This window comes from Diadema antillarum, unplaced genomic scaffold, assembly GCF_040938485.1.
Source record: "Diadema antillarum isolate AM-2024a unplaced genomic scaffold, OU_Dant_1.0 seq00001602_RagTag, whole genome shotgun sequence".
Classification (NCBI taxonomy): domain Eukaryota; kingdom Metazoa; phylum Echinodermata; class Echinoidea; order Diadematoida; family Diadematidae; genus Diadema; species Diadema antillarum.
Genome location: NW_027272316.1, coordinates 134527 through 152663, shown reverse-complemented (window position 1 = coordinate 152663; position 18137 = coordinate 134527). Strand labels below are relative to the sequence as shown.

General features: G+C 38.8%; 1 protein-coding gene across 2 annotated transcripts in view; it reads left to right on the top strand.

The window, feature by feature from the left end:
* Positions 1–18137, top strand: part of LOC139711012 (uncharacterized) — a 77877-nt gene that overhangs the window by 13332 nt on the left and 46408 nt on the right. For both annotated transcript variants that reach the window (XM_071622930.1, XM_071622929.1), the window contains exons 5-7: positions 3733–3855; positions 12932–13047; positions 15625–15703. In XM_071622930.1, coding sequence (XP_071479031.1) covers positions 3733–3855; positions 12932–13047; positions 15625–15703 — 318 coding nt within the window. The remainder of the gene's footprint in view (positions 1–3732; positions 3856–12931; positions 13048–15624; positions 15704–18137) is intronic.

Genomic DNA, 18137 nt, shown 5'->3' with positions numbered 1-18137 from the left:
GTTCAGTTTTCAGTAGTAGCCACGACAGAATTCATGGGTATACATACTGAGGTGTGACTCGAATGAATGACCTGATTACTAGACAGACATCATATATCTACTCGATACCTGGGGTTCCATGCAGCAGGTATTGCATATTTATTAAAATTAATATTTCTTGTGTCAAGTTGTTTTTGATTGAAACTGAATGGCAAACTGCCCTTCATCAATGGAGGTAAACACTTCAATACTAATATTACTATTCATTTTTTTTTAGTAGTAACTATCCTGATTGAAATACAGGGCATCCTACATACTCAGGTTGGTCATAAAAATGTAGGATATGATTATATAGATATGATTATGATAGTAAATATTTGGGTAATATTGTTCCATTGCAAGGATGCCAGTTTTCCGGCAATAGCCGGAATTCCGGCTTTTTCATATTTTGGTGTCCAATTTCCGGCTTCGTGATATTATTTCCGTCTGTGTGGGAAAGCCGGAAAACACGAGAAAGAAACAAAGAAAGAAGGAAAGAAAAACGAAAAAATATGATCATCTAAACTTACGGGACATTCACTTTCACGATTTCCGTAGTATGTTTCGCATAATATACTTGGGCATGAGAATATCACAAAACGACTGTCGGGCAAAACTAGCACGATGTTGCTGCTGCTAGCTGGGACATGCAACACGTGCGATGATAGCGATCGAACAGTGTGTGGTGTTTCTATGTGATGTACTACATGTATATGTGCTGTCGCGGTGCATGAATCATACTGCGCTCTCGCTATACAGTCAGACCGCAACGTCCTGAAAAGCCTTCGCATTTATCGTACGCGTATGCATGGACCTCGCGGACATGAATACGTAATGAGCTGGGAGACCACATTTTTAGAGTGTCTGTAAATCTAAACGACATTATCAATCTTCATGATTTATACATCGATAAAAAGCTGAAAAGTTGTACTTTGATGAAATTTGACCAATTAAAAGGTAATGACATATTAAATATACTGAACAAGGACATTAGAAAACACAAAATTTGCATATTTTTCATTTTTCTTAAGGGGTACACTAGACCAACGAAATTAAGGTGGACCAAAATAGAAGAGGTATAAAATGAAAGAGGAAATATCATTCTATGAAAACATAATGACTTTATGTGGACTGATCCTATGAACGGGTCAGGTTGGCGAATAAATCATTGCGTTGTACAGTTAATTTTTGACGAGATGTCAGTTTGCCGCGAATATGCGTTTCTGATTGGTTAATTCCCTCTGAGTGGAGAGTTGAAAGAACCTCGCGGAATGACAGTAAACGTGTACTCTTAATACACTGTGTTGTTAACGACAGTGTAGGACCCTATGGTGTGTGTGTGTTCGCGCGCACAATACGCGCTCAGGTTCAGGCAACTGCAGCTAAGATCTCCACGCAAACAACAAGAACAACACTCCACTCTGATTGAAAACTCAACTTTGGCTTGAACTTTGTTTGCACAACTAGATGAGTAGCGTGCATTAATAAATAACATACAAATCAATAATAAAGGATCTAGCACTAAGTTTGCACGCATGAGTTCTTTGGGGCTCTCTATTTGGTATTAGAATAATTATTCCTTATTAATCCACTGTCCCCATCGCTGAGTAATTTATCTAATGATACCCTGGGAGCGCATGATCATTCATGTATCTCAAATTGCCACACTATGATTTTTACTCGACGAGACTTTCAATTTTTATTGTTTTCTAAGCGAGGGACCAATTCAGTTCTTACTGTGCTATCATAACAAGTATATCTAAAACGTCGGCTATCATTTATGTGTTGATTCAACCTATGAACGGGTCGGGTTGGCAATAAATACAAAGCCTTGTTCTAATTTGTCTCAGGGTCGTTTGGAAAATATCGATATAATGCAGAGATATGAATAATGGTATCATAAGCTCATTTTATATAATGTAAGCATTAATGAAGGTGTGATTTATTTCAAATATTCACAAACCATGTCAATTAGTCATGGATAGTAGATCTTCATGTCGTCAATAAGTGAATCTCGTAGACCATGCACTTTGTCTCTGAATTATCTCGCAAAATCTCGGGTGCTAAAAAAGACATGCGCAAAAACCTGCGCGTACGATAAATTTTTGATTTGAGCTCATTAACAGCAGCGTTGCGGTCTGACTGTATAGCTACAGTACATCTGTACAGCGCTGAGACGGTGTGGTGAGTCGATTGAGTTAGCTGAACGAAGCAAAACTACGGATTTTACGACACTAGGACTTCTTTATTTTTGCTACAAATTCCTTTTTTTTTTCTAGAATACGACCACATTATTGTCTGGAAAGCGTTATACCAGCACGTGCGATCGCGATCGAACAACGTGTGGTGTTTCTAGGCGATGTATACTATATGTGGGGTGCATGGATCATGCTGCGCTCTCGCTATAGCTACAGCGCTGAGAGAGTATGGTGAGTCGATCGAGTCAGCTGAATAAAGCAATGACACATTAAGCCAAAATACTATGTTTTTGCTTATGATATCTTAAGTAATTTAGAAATTGAACAAGCATTGAAATATGAACACTGAACACTTATCATATGACCTTCATGCAGTATAACATGGGCGTGTATCGGTCTTTTTTCTCAGCAATTTGTAAAAATAAAAAAAATAAGTTCCTATACTAGCTCAAATTTGCTAAAATTTTCACACAATAGATTTCTACATATGTACAATTCATGGTTAAAAAAAACAAGGATATTCAATAAGGGGAAAAGATTCTTTTAAGTAGTCAAATTAGGATATACCTCACTGAAAATACTGAAAAATGGCTGCACTTATTTTCCTCAGCATTTGAAAATGGCTCAAAACTCAAAACTGGCTGAACATTTATTGGCAAACAGCGCACCATATTGTAGTGTGTCTTCAGTACTTTCAGGAAAAGCAGAAAAATAAGCTGTGTCTCCATGTATAGCTGTACAGCATGGGTTAAAAGGTCATAATGTCACAAAAATAAGCCAGCATTACACTCCTACCAGGACGGGACTTCAGACCTCATAATTTTCTCCAGCTGAAAGATCCACTCTTTTTTATTGCATGCAAGGAATGCCAGGAAAAAATCCATTAATTTGATACCAAACACATAGGGGTAGACTTAAAATATGGACCTCAAATCTTGATTTTACGTAAGTTGTAAAACGCTTTTTTGATGCATTACGTGGGTTTTGGGGGACTTTTTGGTAATTCATCTTTAATAATTAACAGTAAATGAGAAGAAATTAGCTATTGTCTTACCACATGTGATTACTGATGTCTTACCATGCTGCATGTGAATTTTTAAGTCAGTTGGTGCATTCTTTTAGAAGTTACAATTTTTTAAAGTGAGAAAGTCATGATTGCATACCCTGATTGTGCTTATCACCATTTGTAGTAAGTGGAATGTCTGTGAAATTATAGTCATTTTGTACTGACAGCATTTATTGTGTCATCAAGTTATGTAATTGAACTTACTGAAGAAGAAAAAGACCTAACAACTGTTGTCAGTTATGCACAAGCCCAACAGATCTAGAGGTCAAATGTAAGCAGTTCTGAAGAAGTAGCAACAATGGCCTGTAGAATCATATTCTCTCATTTGATGTTAGTCATTGACAAGGAGGCAATGAGTATGTTAAATGATATACATGACAGGCATGTCATATGTAGCAGTTTACTTGATGTACATGTTATGCTCTGGTATTCTTTGCATGATGCTCACAGCTGCTGGCTGATTCAGGAAGTGACATCATTGGTATGCAGGAAGTAAGATACAGTCATGAATACAGTGAGTATCCAGGCCCATGTCAGGTAGCACAGTTAGCTGAGCATCTCATGAATTATCAGGTAAGTTCAGTAACTTCCCTAATGCATGTACACACATCGAAATTATGCACATCAAATCCTCATCAAATTTACCCTTGCTGTGGTGTTTGATGTGAGGGAAATATTGAGTAAATGCAGTTAAAGTTGCTTAAGTCAACCTTGCTTAATTAAGTCGAATAATTGCCCAAGTTGAAGGTCTTTTTCAAGTCCTCTTCTCTTCTATTAATTTTAATCTCTCATTTTGCAGTCCTCAAAAGATTGTCTGTTATTCAGTTATGCATGCAAAGATGCAAACAAAAAGGGTACAAAAATGCTGGGAGGAGAACTCCATGGCTGGTGGAAATGGGGGGGGGGGGGGGGGGGGGATGGCCCTACTTTTTGTGCACCATACAAAGGAATACATACACATGTACATACACTTTTTTTTAAGGCCCCCACATTTTTTCTAACCCGGAAGTACGTAAGTGGCACTAAGAAAGAAATAGAGATCTTGAAATGTGAGCGCGGTAAGGTTATGTTTTCCCATTGAAGACCTTTTTTTTTTTTTTTTTTTTCGCTTTGCAGCTGAAGAAACCCGGAAGTGGAAGGAGAAAGATGAGCTGAGACCCCCCCCCCCCCCTTTTTTTTTTTTGCTTGTTAGCTCATCAAACCCGGAAGTGGGCCCCCCACTTTTGAAAACGCTCCGCCGGCCCTGGGGACCGTTTCATGAAACTTTTTGTCAGTGATTTACACTGACAAGTGTTAAAAGCTACTGAAGTCCTTGCGTCTGATTGGCTGATAGCAAATTTGTCGGTGAAAACCTCCGACGAACTCGTTGATGAAACGCCCCCCCCCCCCCCCAACTCTACCAAGACATATGAAACCTGTGATTAAATGTTCACACTTCAAACCAGACAACTTTAAAGTGATGGGAATATTTATTTTATTTGTTTGGGTTTTTTTACTCACTCTATAAAATACTGATACTTCTTCCCTACTTGTACCACGTATGTGCATAGCGGGTGCAATGGCTGCCTGACCACATAAATCTGTGCCTTGGAGCAAAGCTGAGATCATTGTACTTTGAAGATGTTCAGAAATATGTGGTATTTCACTTCCATTTCCCATCGCTTGTCTATAAAGGTTCATCGCAAGCATCACTGGATAAGATGAACAACATCATGTATGGACAACAACATGAAAAAAAAGAGAATTCCACACGATTTCATTTTTCATGAAAAGTACAAATTCCATTGACTTGTTACATATGTTGGAGGGTTATATTCCCCTGCTTTCTGAGAGAGATAATTCAAGTGCTCCATCATTCTGCTAGAAAAGTGAATATATATGTTGATTCTTCATATTTTCTTAACATTGACATCAACACATGAAGTCATGAACTGCATAATAGTAGTCACACAAAATCTTTAGATTATAATTTGTAACTTCAAAATTGATTATAAGATTTCCCTTAAACTTGCACTGACATGTTCTGGTTATATTGCTGCTATCGCTCAATCCACATTTATAGTTGGGTTTTAGTTTACCATAACACCCATTTTGATATGATAAAAATATATTACAATTAATATCACGTAATTCAATGCAAAGTCTGCTTGATGCATTTCATTTTCATCTTTTTATTTTACTTTTTATAACTTATAAAAAGGAGAACAATTTTGCATTGCTTTGAGAGGTGATGTCCAATTTTAAGATAATGTTACTGCTGCAACAATTTTTTTGGGGGGTGCCTCTACCACGAAGAGGCGATAGGGACATTATGTTTTAGGGTTGTCTGTCTTCCCGTCCATAATCAATTCTATATACAGAGTAATTATGGAACCTTTTGAGGTATCCTAATTCTGTAAAACTTGGCACATGTATGTATGAGTGGACAAAGTTGTGCCTATCAACTTTTTAGTGCACATGTTCAAGGTCAAAGGTCAAAGTCAAATTCTTAGAATTTCACTATTTTCCACATATCTATTCAGTGCTTTAAAGGGGAATACTGAAGACATTATATTAGATATGAAGTCAAAGAGTGGGACACATGGAAAAATTTGTCGTTTACATCGTTTAAAATGGCCTTTTTGAAGTGGAGTTAGAGGATATTGAAGATTTACACCTGTCACCCCCTGAAATCTAGGTCACAGCGTAAATTTCGAGGCTTTGCCGATGACGTCATGGGGTGAAGGGAATCGCACAAGGTCTCGAGCGCCGCACACGTGCATGCGCATAATGCATGCATTGTATTATACAAGTTGTTGTAGATACCCGGTATTTGCATACCTATAAAAAGAAAGTTTTGAAAGTTTGTTTTTCGATAGTGACATCGTATGTTAAGGTCAGTGATGATCAGGATGATTTCTTGGTGGAATTTGAATGTGGAAGCGATAATGAACTGAGTAATACAACTGACACTAGTGATGATAGCGATGATGAAACTAGTGATGATGACCCTGATGATGTTGGAGAAATAGATGTTGATGACGAGCCGCACGGCGGGGTGCTGGAGGGAGACGCTGCGGGCGAGCTATGGGGGAAGGCCCAGGGCAGTCCGGTTGAAGCGGACGGACTTTCCGGAGATTGGCAGTACGAGCCCTTGCCACATACAGTGCACTCCCGTTACAATGAACACGGTTATAACGAAATTTCGTTATAACGAAGTAAAACTTCTGGTCCCAAAATTATCACCATTAAAGTCTATGGTACAAAATTCGCTTATAACGAACACGGTTATAGCTAAATTTCTTTATAACGAAGTCTTTTCTGAGCCCCACTGACAAAGACAAGCAAAAGAAATGTGCTCCGTTATAACGAAATGCTAATTGCTTTCAAAGATACGTAGCAGAACAAGCATTTATAGCATCTCTGCATGGGCGAACCAGTCACATCACTGTGTGCTCGCTTGGTGTGTTACGCAGTTTCCGAGGGGAACTTGCGTTATTGTAATACAATAATCTGAAATTGAATAACTATTTGTTTGATTGTTCACATAGCTTTCCAGTGTATGACGAGTATTCAACAAACAGAATATGATATATGCGTGGCTTCCTTGTTTTCGTTATACATGTATATTGTATTTGTTCGGTTATAACGAAATTTCGTTATAACGAAAGAAAACTGCCGGTCCCCAGCATTTCGTTATAACGGGGGTGCACTGTACACGGCAGGCCAGGGAACAATGCTGGTGACGCAGGACAAATGCCATATTTCAAAATTTAGATTGGTGAGATTTGTTTTATTCTGGACTGAAAATGAAGCGAGCTTAATCCTGACTTGAACTCGTACTTCAGAGCAGCATTAGGCCTATGTTAAATCCTAATAAATGAGTAGGGTCCAATACTCTAGGTCTATAACTTCAGGGTCTATAACGCTAGCACGAACACGGCTGTATGTAACGCTAAGAAGAGTGGATTGTATAGTAACAAAGGACAAAGGTCAGTGTACGATCTTTGTTACTATAGAAGTCTAGGCCCTACTCATCCAAGATCGACCACCCTCCTCCCTCAATGGCTTTCTCGCGTATAAAATCAAAAATATGCATGGGCCAGAGCGCAATACGCTGGAACATTCACACATGAATACAAATCAAGAAAAAATAGGGGGATACATGTAAATAACTTGAGGAAACAGGAGGAAAAAAAATTGAAATAAATCCTCATTAGTAATGCTAATAGGCCTACATGTAATTATTGTTAACACCTATCTATTTGCCCATTCACTGCATTTACGTGCTCTTCAATGGGAAAATGGGCGGTCGGTTGTAAAAAAATATATGTAGCAACCACGGGCGCACGAAAAAAAAAAAAAAAAAAACTCGTGTGTTTTTATCGCCGAGATTTACATGCGTAGGATACAGAGTGACAATCTGAGCATGGGGTAATGAATCTGTGATATTTTCTTCCAAAGTGAGACGAAATTATGTTTAATATTTTTGGGTGAAATAGTGGTAATACAAAATAAAGGCGGTCGATGAGTACCCGGTAGTAGGTCCAACAATATCACTGGGCGCTTATTTTTCGTCGCTCTGTATTCCGTATACTCAGAGGATGAAATTTCAGCCAAAAATAACGCTAACGGGTTAGTTACATTGTATTCGTAAAGTCCTGAAAATTATGAACTGTGCCAAATTAGGTTTTACTATTTTCTAGGCCTTTTGGCTATAGACCTCTAACAATTTTAGATCTAATTATTCACTCTGATTTTTGGAATAATAGACTGCAAATTAACCCTTGAGTCTACGAAAAGTTATCTTTTTACTCCAGTGAAACCCCGTTATAACGAGGTCCGTGGGACCGGCGATATTACCTCGTTATAACCGGTACCTCGTTATAACCGTACGCATCAAAAACAAAGAAAAACATAAGGACGACATCATAATATACCCATCAATGAAAGTTAAGAACATCCTTTGCGTTGTATTATACAATTATGGATCATTATTATCGAGAGAATAAAGGAAAATTATTTTATACCTGTATTATTTTTATTTCTATATTATATTAAAATCAGATTGTAAAAAATGCGTTTGTTAAGTTTTTCTAAAGGCCAGCACAAATGAAGTAACGTAAATGCGTTGTTTACCATAACTTGCGAGGTGTTTTTACGCTGTTGGTGTCAAGCGGGAATGCGATAATTTCATGAATCATTTCGGCTGTAATCTTATACAATGTATGATCGTTGCGCCCGAAAGGATTAAAATGCGTTGTTTATTTTCTTTCGAAAATCTCTTTGTGGTGTGTACATCCGTTCTTGAAAAATATGCGACAGGATTGAAGTTAGAAGGTTGTGATCCTTTTTACGCAGATCTGTTCCTCATAGACCATTCTGAAAGAAAGAAAGTCTTCATGGTGAAATGCGTTGTTAAAATTGTGATAATGAGCAAACCCAGATTTATTCAAATTGTTAAGTGCGTTTGTTTCTTTTTTTGAACACCGATTACTAGTAAGTAGCTTAACATGCGTTCTTCAACTATTTTTATGCTACTGTCAACCGGCGAGATTGCGATGATTTCAGAGTAGCATACCTGCGTCGTTTACTGTAACTTGCGGGGTATTTTTACGCTGTTGGTGCACAGCGGGAATGCAATGATTTCGTGAATAATTTCGGCTGTAATCTTATACAATGTATGTTCGTTGCCCCCGAAGGGATTGAAGATGCGTTGTTCATTTTCTTTCGAAAATCTCTTCGCTTTTTGTACATCCGTTCTTGAAAAATATGCGACAGGATTGAAGTTAGAACGTTGTGATCCTTTTTACGCCGATCTGTTCCTCATAGACCATTCTGAAAGAAAGAAAAACCTTCATTGTGAAATGCGTTGTTAAAATTGTGATAATGAACAAACCCGGATCTATTCAAATTGTTAAGTGCGTTTGCTGATTCTTCCGAACACCGATTAAAGTTGCTTAACATGCGTTATTCAACTATTTTTACGCTACTGTCATCGCCGAGATCGCGATGATTTCAGAGTAACATACGTGCGTCGTTTACCGTAACTTGCGAGGTTATTTTACGCTGTTGGTGCCCAGCGGGAATGCGATGATTTCATGAATCATTTCGGCTGTAATCTCATACAATAGGGAGCTTTAGATTTTGACGCGCGGACGTTTGAGCCGACGCTTGCGCTGGACGTTCTCCTCTCCCTGCGTCATGTGGAAAAGTAGCTTTAGATTACGCTGGGACGCAACGTATGAAAAATAAAATCGCGCCCCCATATGATCAGTGCACGAAGAAGCTCTCTACGTCGCAAACTGTACGGACGTGAAAATAGTCCAGTACGCGTAGTAAACAACTCAGGCAACGCAAGCTAAAAATAGATTGACTTTACGCGCGCTACTGCGCACGCTCAGAACATGTTTTTTTCCTTTGAACGTCCGCGCGTCTAAAATCTAAAGCTCCCTAATGTATTATCGTTGCGCCCGAAGGGATTAAAGATGCGTTCTTTATATTTTTCCGAAAATCCCTTCGCGTTTTGTACATCCGTTCTTTAAAAATTTGCGACAGGATTGCGTTATTCAATTATTTTTACGCTATAAACTGTCACCCGGCGAGATCACAATTTCATTAATTATTTCGGCTATATAATCATACACTCATATTTGCTAACCAGCACCAGCAAAAGAACTGGAAGTCGGGACTACAAATGGAAAGGATATAATGTTGAGTTGCACACGCATTCCAATTTCCATATTTGCCACGAGTGTCGCTACATGAAAAGTTTTTGAGTGCGTTATCTTTTTTCCCTTGTTGCGCTGTGGTCTGACCTATAACATACGCACGCATGTGATCTCGCGAAGAAGAAAATCGAATGATTATGTTTAATAACTTAGTAGGAACATCGGATGGTATTAGTGTGTCTTATTGCGTGGTTTAGAAGAAAACATGGAAGGAACTGTTCTCTGCAAAACGGGAAAAAGACATGGATAGCGCGAATTCGATTTTCAATGTTTCGTTTGTCGCGTGTTTGAAAAGCGGCAAGTCAAAAAATGGTACCTCGTTATATCCGATCAAATTTCTTATGTTTTTCTTTATCATGATGCGCCGAAAATTTCCTCATTATAACCGGAATCTCGCTATAACCGAACTCGTTATAACCGATTCATTTTTCCATAGGTTTACACGCAAAGGAAAACGGGACCGAAGCGATCACCTCGTTATAAGCGGTTCCTCGTTATAACCGAACTCGTTATAACGGGGTTTCACTGTATAGGGCTATGTAAAAATCGCATTACAATTCCGGATTATTTTCGTCATGGAATAATCGACGTCTTTCACGATTCACCACAGCAACTTTACACATTTGTACCGAGCAAACTAAAGAGAAAAGCGGCAAATGAGGCACAAATTTGGTATTGTACTGTACAGTGAAAGGTCTAACATGAACATTTCGAACAATTTTCGCGATAAAATCTTGTGATAAATCGACATCTTCTTCTAAATCTGAGGTGAATTAAGGTGAATTTCTTAGCGTTTCCACATTTTTGTGTCGCATTTTTTGGCGATTTCGGCCCATAACAATGCTCTGTACAGATCATGATATACTAGTACCGTAGTATCATATCTTATCACACTCACTCCGTACTCCCGGTCACAGCTCATCAGCATTCTATCTAGCTAGGAACCCTCACAAATTCACTGCACGATCCATTCATTACTTCACTGAGTCCATGAAGTTTTATCACTATCAATGAAAACCGCAGTGCTCTGTATCGTTTATTCTATCACCAGATAGGCCGGCTGGCCTAGTCAAGACTTCGACTTAGCCGATGCCCGCGCGTTGTGTAGTATCTAGTACAGTATTAGTGATCCACATACGCCGAATGTTTGGCAAGGTTTTTATTTTCGCCAATTTCACGAACCTGGTGCTATTTGCGTATTTAAAAAACATGCGAAAATATTAACTCTCTTTCCGTATATATTTCCCCCTTCGGTAGTGTACTCCACAACTGCGAATTTAAGCACTCGCAAAATTATTGGCAAGTCCCGATTCGCGAAAAAAATAGACTCGCTAAATATATGGCGTACACAGCTGTAGTAGTACCGAGCTTCAGCTCCTTGGTAGTACGTACCAAAGAGGTACGAAGCCCAGGCTTCTCCGCTCTTTGATACACGTAGGCTACTGCACTGCGACATACGCGGCCGGTGATGGGCGCATGCATGTGACTGATCGACTACGAATCACTACAGGCACTAGGCCTGACAACTTCTGTATTCGTGGCCTAAATAATACGTAACAGACTTTATTTATACGAGGAAATGTATGATTTCACACGAGACTTGAAGTAGAAAACAATTTTATTTCATTTTTTGTGACGTTCTGATGAAAATTGTCTTGGGATTACGGGGTACGAGCCTCGACATCTCGCTCTCATCAGGAGCATACATAGGTAAGCTCGAGCTGTTGTGTGATACTTCCGGGTTTGCCCTTCACCCCATGACGTCATGGACACGCCCCCAAAATAACCACGGATCTTCCGATTGAACATGATTGAGAATACAATTTTTCTAAGCAGCCGTTCTCCAAAACGCAATTTTCTAAATGGATGAATTAAAGGTCGGTGTGTTTCATGCTCTAAGCTTGAAATGGGTATATAATCCAACAATATTAGCTTTTCTTTCAGTATTCTGCTTAAAGGTATTTTCTTGAAACTTATCGTATACGTGTATTACCTGATTAAGATTCTCTAGGGAAAGGTTTTGCGATGGGATCAAAGGTCAAAAGTCAAGCAAAAATGCTAAAATGTCTCTGTTTGCTCCATATCTCTGAAATGGCGCAAGGTATCTTCACAAAACCTAGTACATATGCATGTACTGCCTGACACTGATTCTCTTGGGAATTGGGAATTCTCTTGGGAGATTACTCAATGCATACACCTAATCAAACATACAATTGTACACTATGCATTACTGCACAGTGATGCTGCAGTGAAAGATTTTGTCCATGGGGTCAAAGGTCAAGTGAAAATGTTAAAAAGTCACAACTCTTTCCATATATATTGTAAAAAATACTTGTGTAACTCGAAATATGGACATAAAAATTGGTTGTTGCCAGTAAGTGATTACTTTAAGAATTGTGGGCCATGGAGTCAAAGGGCAAGGGTCAAAGGTCAAAATTTGTGAGTACAGGTGGACTTGTTCTCTTTATAGATGATTTAGCCATCCATATGAAGCCTAGTTCAAGGAAAGTAAACACTCAACACATTTGTGACGAACATGTCATCTCAATTTTTTCTAATGAAGTGAACTGTTGTCTCACATTGTTAAGACATACTCAAGACCTTTTTGGAGAGTCGTGCGATATGGTGAAGGCACACCAGACATTTCTAGCTATGCCTCATCCACAAAGTGTCGCCGGAGCCGTAATGTTTACAGGTTGTCTGTTCATTAATTTTTAACTTGATTTTAATTTAAAAACACAAAAATATATGAGCTGTGATCCCGGCATTGATGTGACATGCACACATACAATTCTCCCTTCAGTTGTACTGTACACCACGATGGCAAATTTGTCGGGAAGTCCCAATTCGCGAAAAAAATAGAATCACTAAATATACGACGTATGTAGTATATTGGGTTGTTGTTGTTTTTTCTTTTAAAAAAAAAATGTCTACTGCAGTACATCTACCAGCCTGCTGTGAACCACTGGCAAGGACATCTTGGACGAAGTGAGGAAGGCCTGGCCATCTTCTCTAAACATCCCATTCTCTCCCAGGATTTTATCCTCTTGCCTCGGTAACAGAAGTTGTTATTTTGATAACAGTGGAACTAGTAAAAAGTAACAATGAAAATGTCCATAAATCAATGTACCATTTACGATTAAAAAAAAAAATGATTCTGTAGTCATTCCAAAGACTCACAAAGAGGCTGGAGATCGTTCTTTTTTGTATGTTTCGCTCCCAAACTTTGGAATTCATTACTCCCCTCATTAGTGAATATGCCATCCAATTTATTGTTCAAGAAGCATTTAAATCTCATTTTTTCCAGTAAGGTTAAATATAATATTTCACACTGTTAGTTTTGTATGTTTTCTATACAGTACATATGGAAAAAAAAAAAAGGTAATCCAACTTTGGAAGGCTACTATTTCATAATTATCAGCTATGGAGATGTTGGTTGTGAGAAAAGGCGAACTATTTCTCTTTCCATTGATATCTAATTATGTGGACAAATGCCATGCTTGACTGAGCACATGAACTTTAAAGACAACAATAACAAATGTGCACTTTTTCCAAATTTGCATGTTATTGTGAAGGAACAATGCATGTCTCACTGCATGGATGAGATCTGTCATTGAAAGTCACCAAATAGGCCAGCCTGTATGAATGCATGTTTGTGTTTAGGGTTTGTGTTTAGTTTTTCTCCTAACATTTTATGGTTTATAACCTTTAACATGGCCACCTTTTCAATAACTTGGTCACTCTCACGGAGGCCAACCCTCAGAGTCCATTTTTGCCCTGTTCATATTCAACACATGGCTCACAGCGACAAACCATGTCTTGAATATGAAGAGAGAAAAATGGATAATGGTTTAGCGTTTATGGGAAGGACCAAGTTGTCGACATTGTGGCCATGTTGAAGGTTATGAACCACAAAAGGTTAGAAGAAACTCTAAACACGAACCTGCAGTTGTGCAGGCTGGCCTGATGATTTGACCACTTTCATTGACAGATCTCATCCACGCAGTGAGACATGCATTGTTCCTTCTCAAAAATATGCAAACTTGGAAAAAGGTAGGGAGTTTTTTTTTTCTTTCCCTTCCAATCTACATGATACCACTATTTATACACAAACATACATGCCTACAAGCATTCATTCAAATCCGTGTGCATATTAAATTTTGTTGAAACTACTTGAAGCATATGTACTATGGTGGGAAAATAGCTTGTCTGTCTGCAACACTTCTGGGTTATCTGCACAGCTACTTCCATTATGAAGGGAGCACGATTGTACACAATAAAAAAAAAAACACTTTATAAACAACAATGAATACTGTCAATATGATTTCTTGGCAGTGGGGCCTGATGGTAAAAGTAATGATGTTTGTAATAATTATAATACACCAGGAATCTTCTGCTTTATGACACTATATGCTGAGTTATTCTTGTGTAGCATTGTAATTCATCCAGGTACACTAAAAGCTCTACATGTTCCTACTTTAATGGTCTCATACAGTCTTCTTGGCTTGTTGGAGAAATATTACTCTTTCTCAGCCATTCCCTCTTCTTAGAATCTTATGAATATTGTCTGTAAAATGACGGTACTTGATACAACTTAGGTAAGTTTTCAGCCCAGTTTGTTCTTGGTTATGATAACGAAACATGCAACATGATTATCTCTCTGATTTTCTTTGGAAAGTGCTTGTCTCCATTTAAAACATTTGAGTATCTGAATATAAGAACGACCCAAGTCCATGGAAGGCCATTTCGAGTAAACTTAAAAAGACTTCATATCTTTTTTATTTGTCCAATAATATTCTATTTAACTGTGATGGGAAGGCAACATTGTATATACAAATTAGAACATATATTATTATGACAATTAACATTTACATTAATTGTGGAGAGGCCATTTTGTGTGATGGACTTGGGTTGTTCTTTGAATCATATGGACTTGGGTCGTTCTTTGAATCATATAGAGGATAGGCTGCTATATGAGATGAGAGAAGCAATGAGAGAGGGCACTATAATATGAATGTAAAAATGACCCAAGTCCTGGACTTGGATCATTCTTACATTCATATAAGATTTCTCTCATTCATTTCAGACACTTCTGGGGGTGATTAGGATTTATCATTTATACACAAGATGAGTCCATGCATAAGCTACAATTTCCCATGTCAAACTGAATTTGGCCAAAAATTGGACTTGGGTTGTTCTTATATTCAGGTCTTCATTTCTTTATCACATTTCATTTTCCTGTCTCATGGAAACATGCTATTAGTAAATATTTGAAGATATGTGAAGTGGAAGAACATGCAGTATGGCCTATTTAGTGAGAAATCAAAAATTAAGCAGAATCTTGAAAGATACTTTTTTCTTTGAATTAATCTATGCTTGTAGTTTCTTTGAGAATTTCATATTGCCTTCTATTTTTTTCTCTTTTATAGAGAAGTTAGATCCCTGAGTTATGGGAGACATGTATGGGAGTCATAATGCTGTTTCCATGGTGAATGTTAGTTGAAGCATTGAAGATTGATTTGTAAATTGCCAAATTAAAAACCAGTAGTGTAACCTAGATTCTGTGCATTGCTGATTTTTGAAAATGTGACAAGTTTGAGTTCTTGTTATCATTTTAATTCTGTTTGATCAGGAACAAAAGTGATCCAGAGGACAGTGGTCATCAACGTATTTGTCTTCATGCTGAGATTGAGCATCCTTTCCTTGGCATTGTGAGTAATGATCCCATTCTTATACCATTCAGGACTTCCATTTTTATGCCTCCGCCACGAAGTGGTGCCGGAGGCATTATGTTTTCGGGCTGTCCGTCCGTCCTTCCGTCCGTCCTTCCGTCCGTCCGTAATGAATTTTGTGGACAGGGTAACTATCAAAACCTTTTGAGGTATCCTAATGAAACTTGGCATGAATGTGTATTGGGGGGGGGGTGAAGTTGTGCCTATCAACTTTTGGGTGCACATGCTCAAGGTCAAAGGTCAAAAGGTCAAGGTCAAATACATATAATTTCACTATTTCCATCATATTTATGCAATGCCTGAAGATATTTTCTTTAAACTTAGTGTATACATGTATTACCCGATTAAGATTTTCTGGTGAAAATTTGGGTCATGAGGTCAAAGGTCAAAAGGTCAAGTAAAAATATCAAAACTTCACTTTTTTTCTCTGTACCTTGGAAATTGTTCAAGGTATCTTCATGGGATATAGTATATATACATGTACTGACTGGCAGTGATTATCTAGAGCATATAGGGTTCATGGGGTCAAAGGTCAGGGGTCAAAGGTCAAGGGCAACACTTCAAAATTTTACTATTTCCCTCATGTTTATGCAATGCCAGCAGGATTATTTTTTTTAACACTTGGTGTATGCATGTATAACCTAATAGAGATTCTCTGGAAAGTTTTTTTTTCTTTTGTTTTTTGCCTCAAAGGTCAAAAGGTCAAAGATCAACTGAAAGTGCTGAACTAAGTTTTTCCTCCATATCTTGGAAGTGGCTCAAGTTATCTTGAAATGTACTTCATATTTATGCATGTTCTGCCTGACAGTGATTATCTTATGAATTTTAGGGTCAAAGGCCAGATGAAAATGGTAACAATTTACTATTCAATACAGAAATTGCACTTTTTCTCCATACCTTGAAAATTACTCAATGCATAAACGTATGATTGGGTCAAAGTCAAGTTAAAGTCCTTAAATCCCAAATACATGCTCTCCTATTCATCCAATTAAACCTAGGTCAAGGAAGGTGAACATTCAACACATTTGTGACAAACTTGTCATTGTAATATTTTGCCAATTTTGTGAAAATGTAATCACACATTGTCCACATGAACTATCTAGACCTATTAGGAGAATCATGCATTATGGCGGAGGCATGTCAGTCGCCATAGGACGACATTTCTAGTTCTTCTTTGTTGAGGAAAAGAGGTCTTTTAGGCCCCCCATCTTTTTAGAGTTAAATTCACTGTTGAACGTGGTGCATAATTTGTTAGCTCACCTGAGCCAAAGGCTCAAGTGAGCTATTGCGATCGCCCTTCGTCCGGCGTCCGTCGTGCGTCGTGCGTCGTGCGTCGTCCGTCGTCCGTCGTCCGTCGTCCGTCGTGCGTCGTCCGTCGTGCGTCGTGCGTAAACTTTTTACATTTTCATCTTCTTCTTGAAAACCCCAAGACCGATTTTCATCAAACTTGGCAGGTAGCATCCCTAGGGGGTTAGGAACTCAATTTGTTAAAATGGGCACCATGCCCCACCCAGGGGGCCCCCAGGGGGGCCCAAACCCCCCAAAATTAAGGAATCTGTAAAAATCTTCTTCTCTAGAACCAGAAGTGATAGAGCTAAGTTAATAATATGAGTTAGTACATTGATGACTGTAGTTTCAAGTTTGTTCATGGCAGAGTCAGGGGTGCCCCCCTTGGGACCCAGGGGAGGGGGGTGGGGAAGGGTTCTAATGGGGCCTAAATTGTACATTTTCATCTTCTTCTTGAGAACTCCATGACCCATTTTCACCAAACTTGGCAAGTAGCATCCCTAGGGGGTTAGGAACTCCATTTGTTAAAATGGGCACCATGACCCACCCAGGGGGCCCCCAGGGGGCCCAAACCCCCCAAAATTAAGGAATCCGCAAAAATCTTCTTCTCTAGAACCAGAAGTGATAGAGCTAGGTTAATACTATGAGTTAGCACATTGATGACTGTAGTTTCAAGTTTGTTCATGGCAGAATCAGGGGTGCCCCCCTTTGGACCCAGGGGGGGGGGGGGGGGGGGTGAGGAGGGGTCCTAATGGGGCCTAAATTGTACATTTTTATCTTCTTCTTGAGAACCCCAAGACCGATTTTCATCAAACTTGGCAGGTAGCATCCCTAGGGGGTTAGGAACTCAATTTGTTAAAATGGGCACCATGCCCCACCCAGGGGGCCCCCAGGGGGGCCCAAACCCCCAAAAATTAAGGAATCTGTAAAAATCTTCTTCTCTAGAACCAGAAGTGATAGAGCTAAGTTAATAATATGAGTTAGTACATTGATGACTGTAGTTTCAAGTTTGTTCATGGCAGAATCAGGGGTGCCCCCCTTGGGACCCAGGGGAGGGGGGTGGGGAAGGGTTCTAATGGGGCCTAAATTGTACATTTTCATCTTCTTCTTGAGAACTCCATGACCC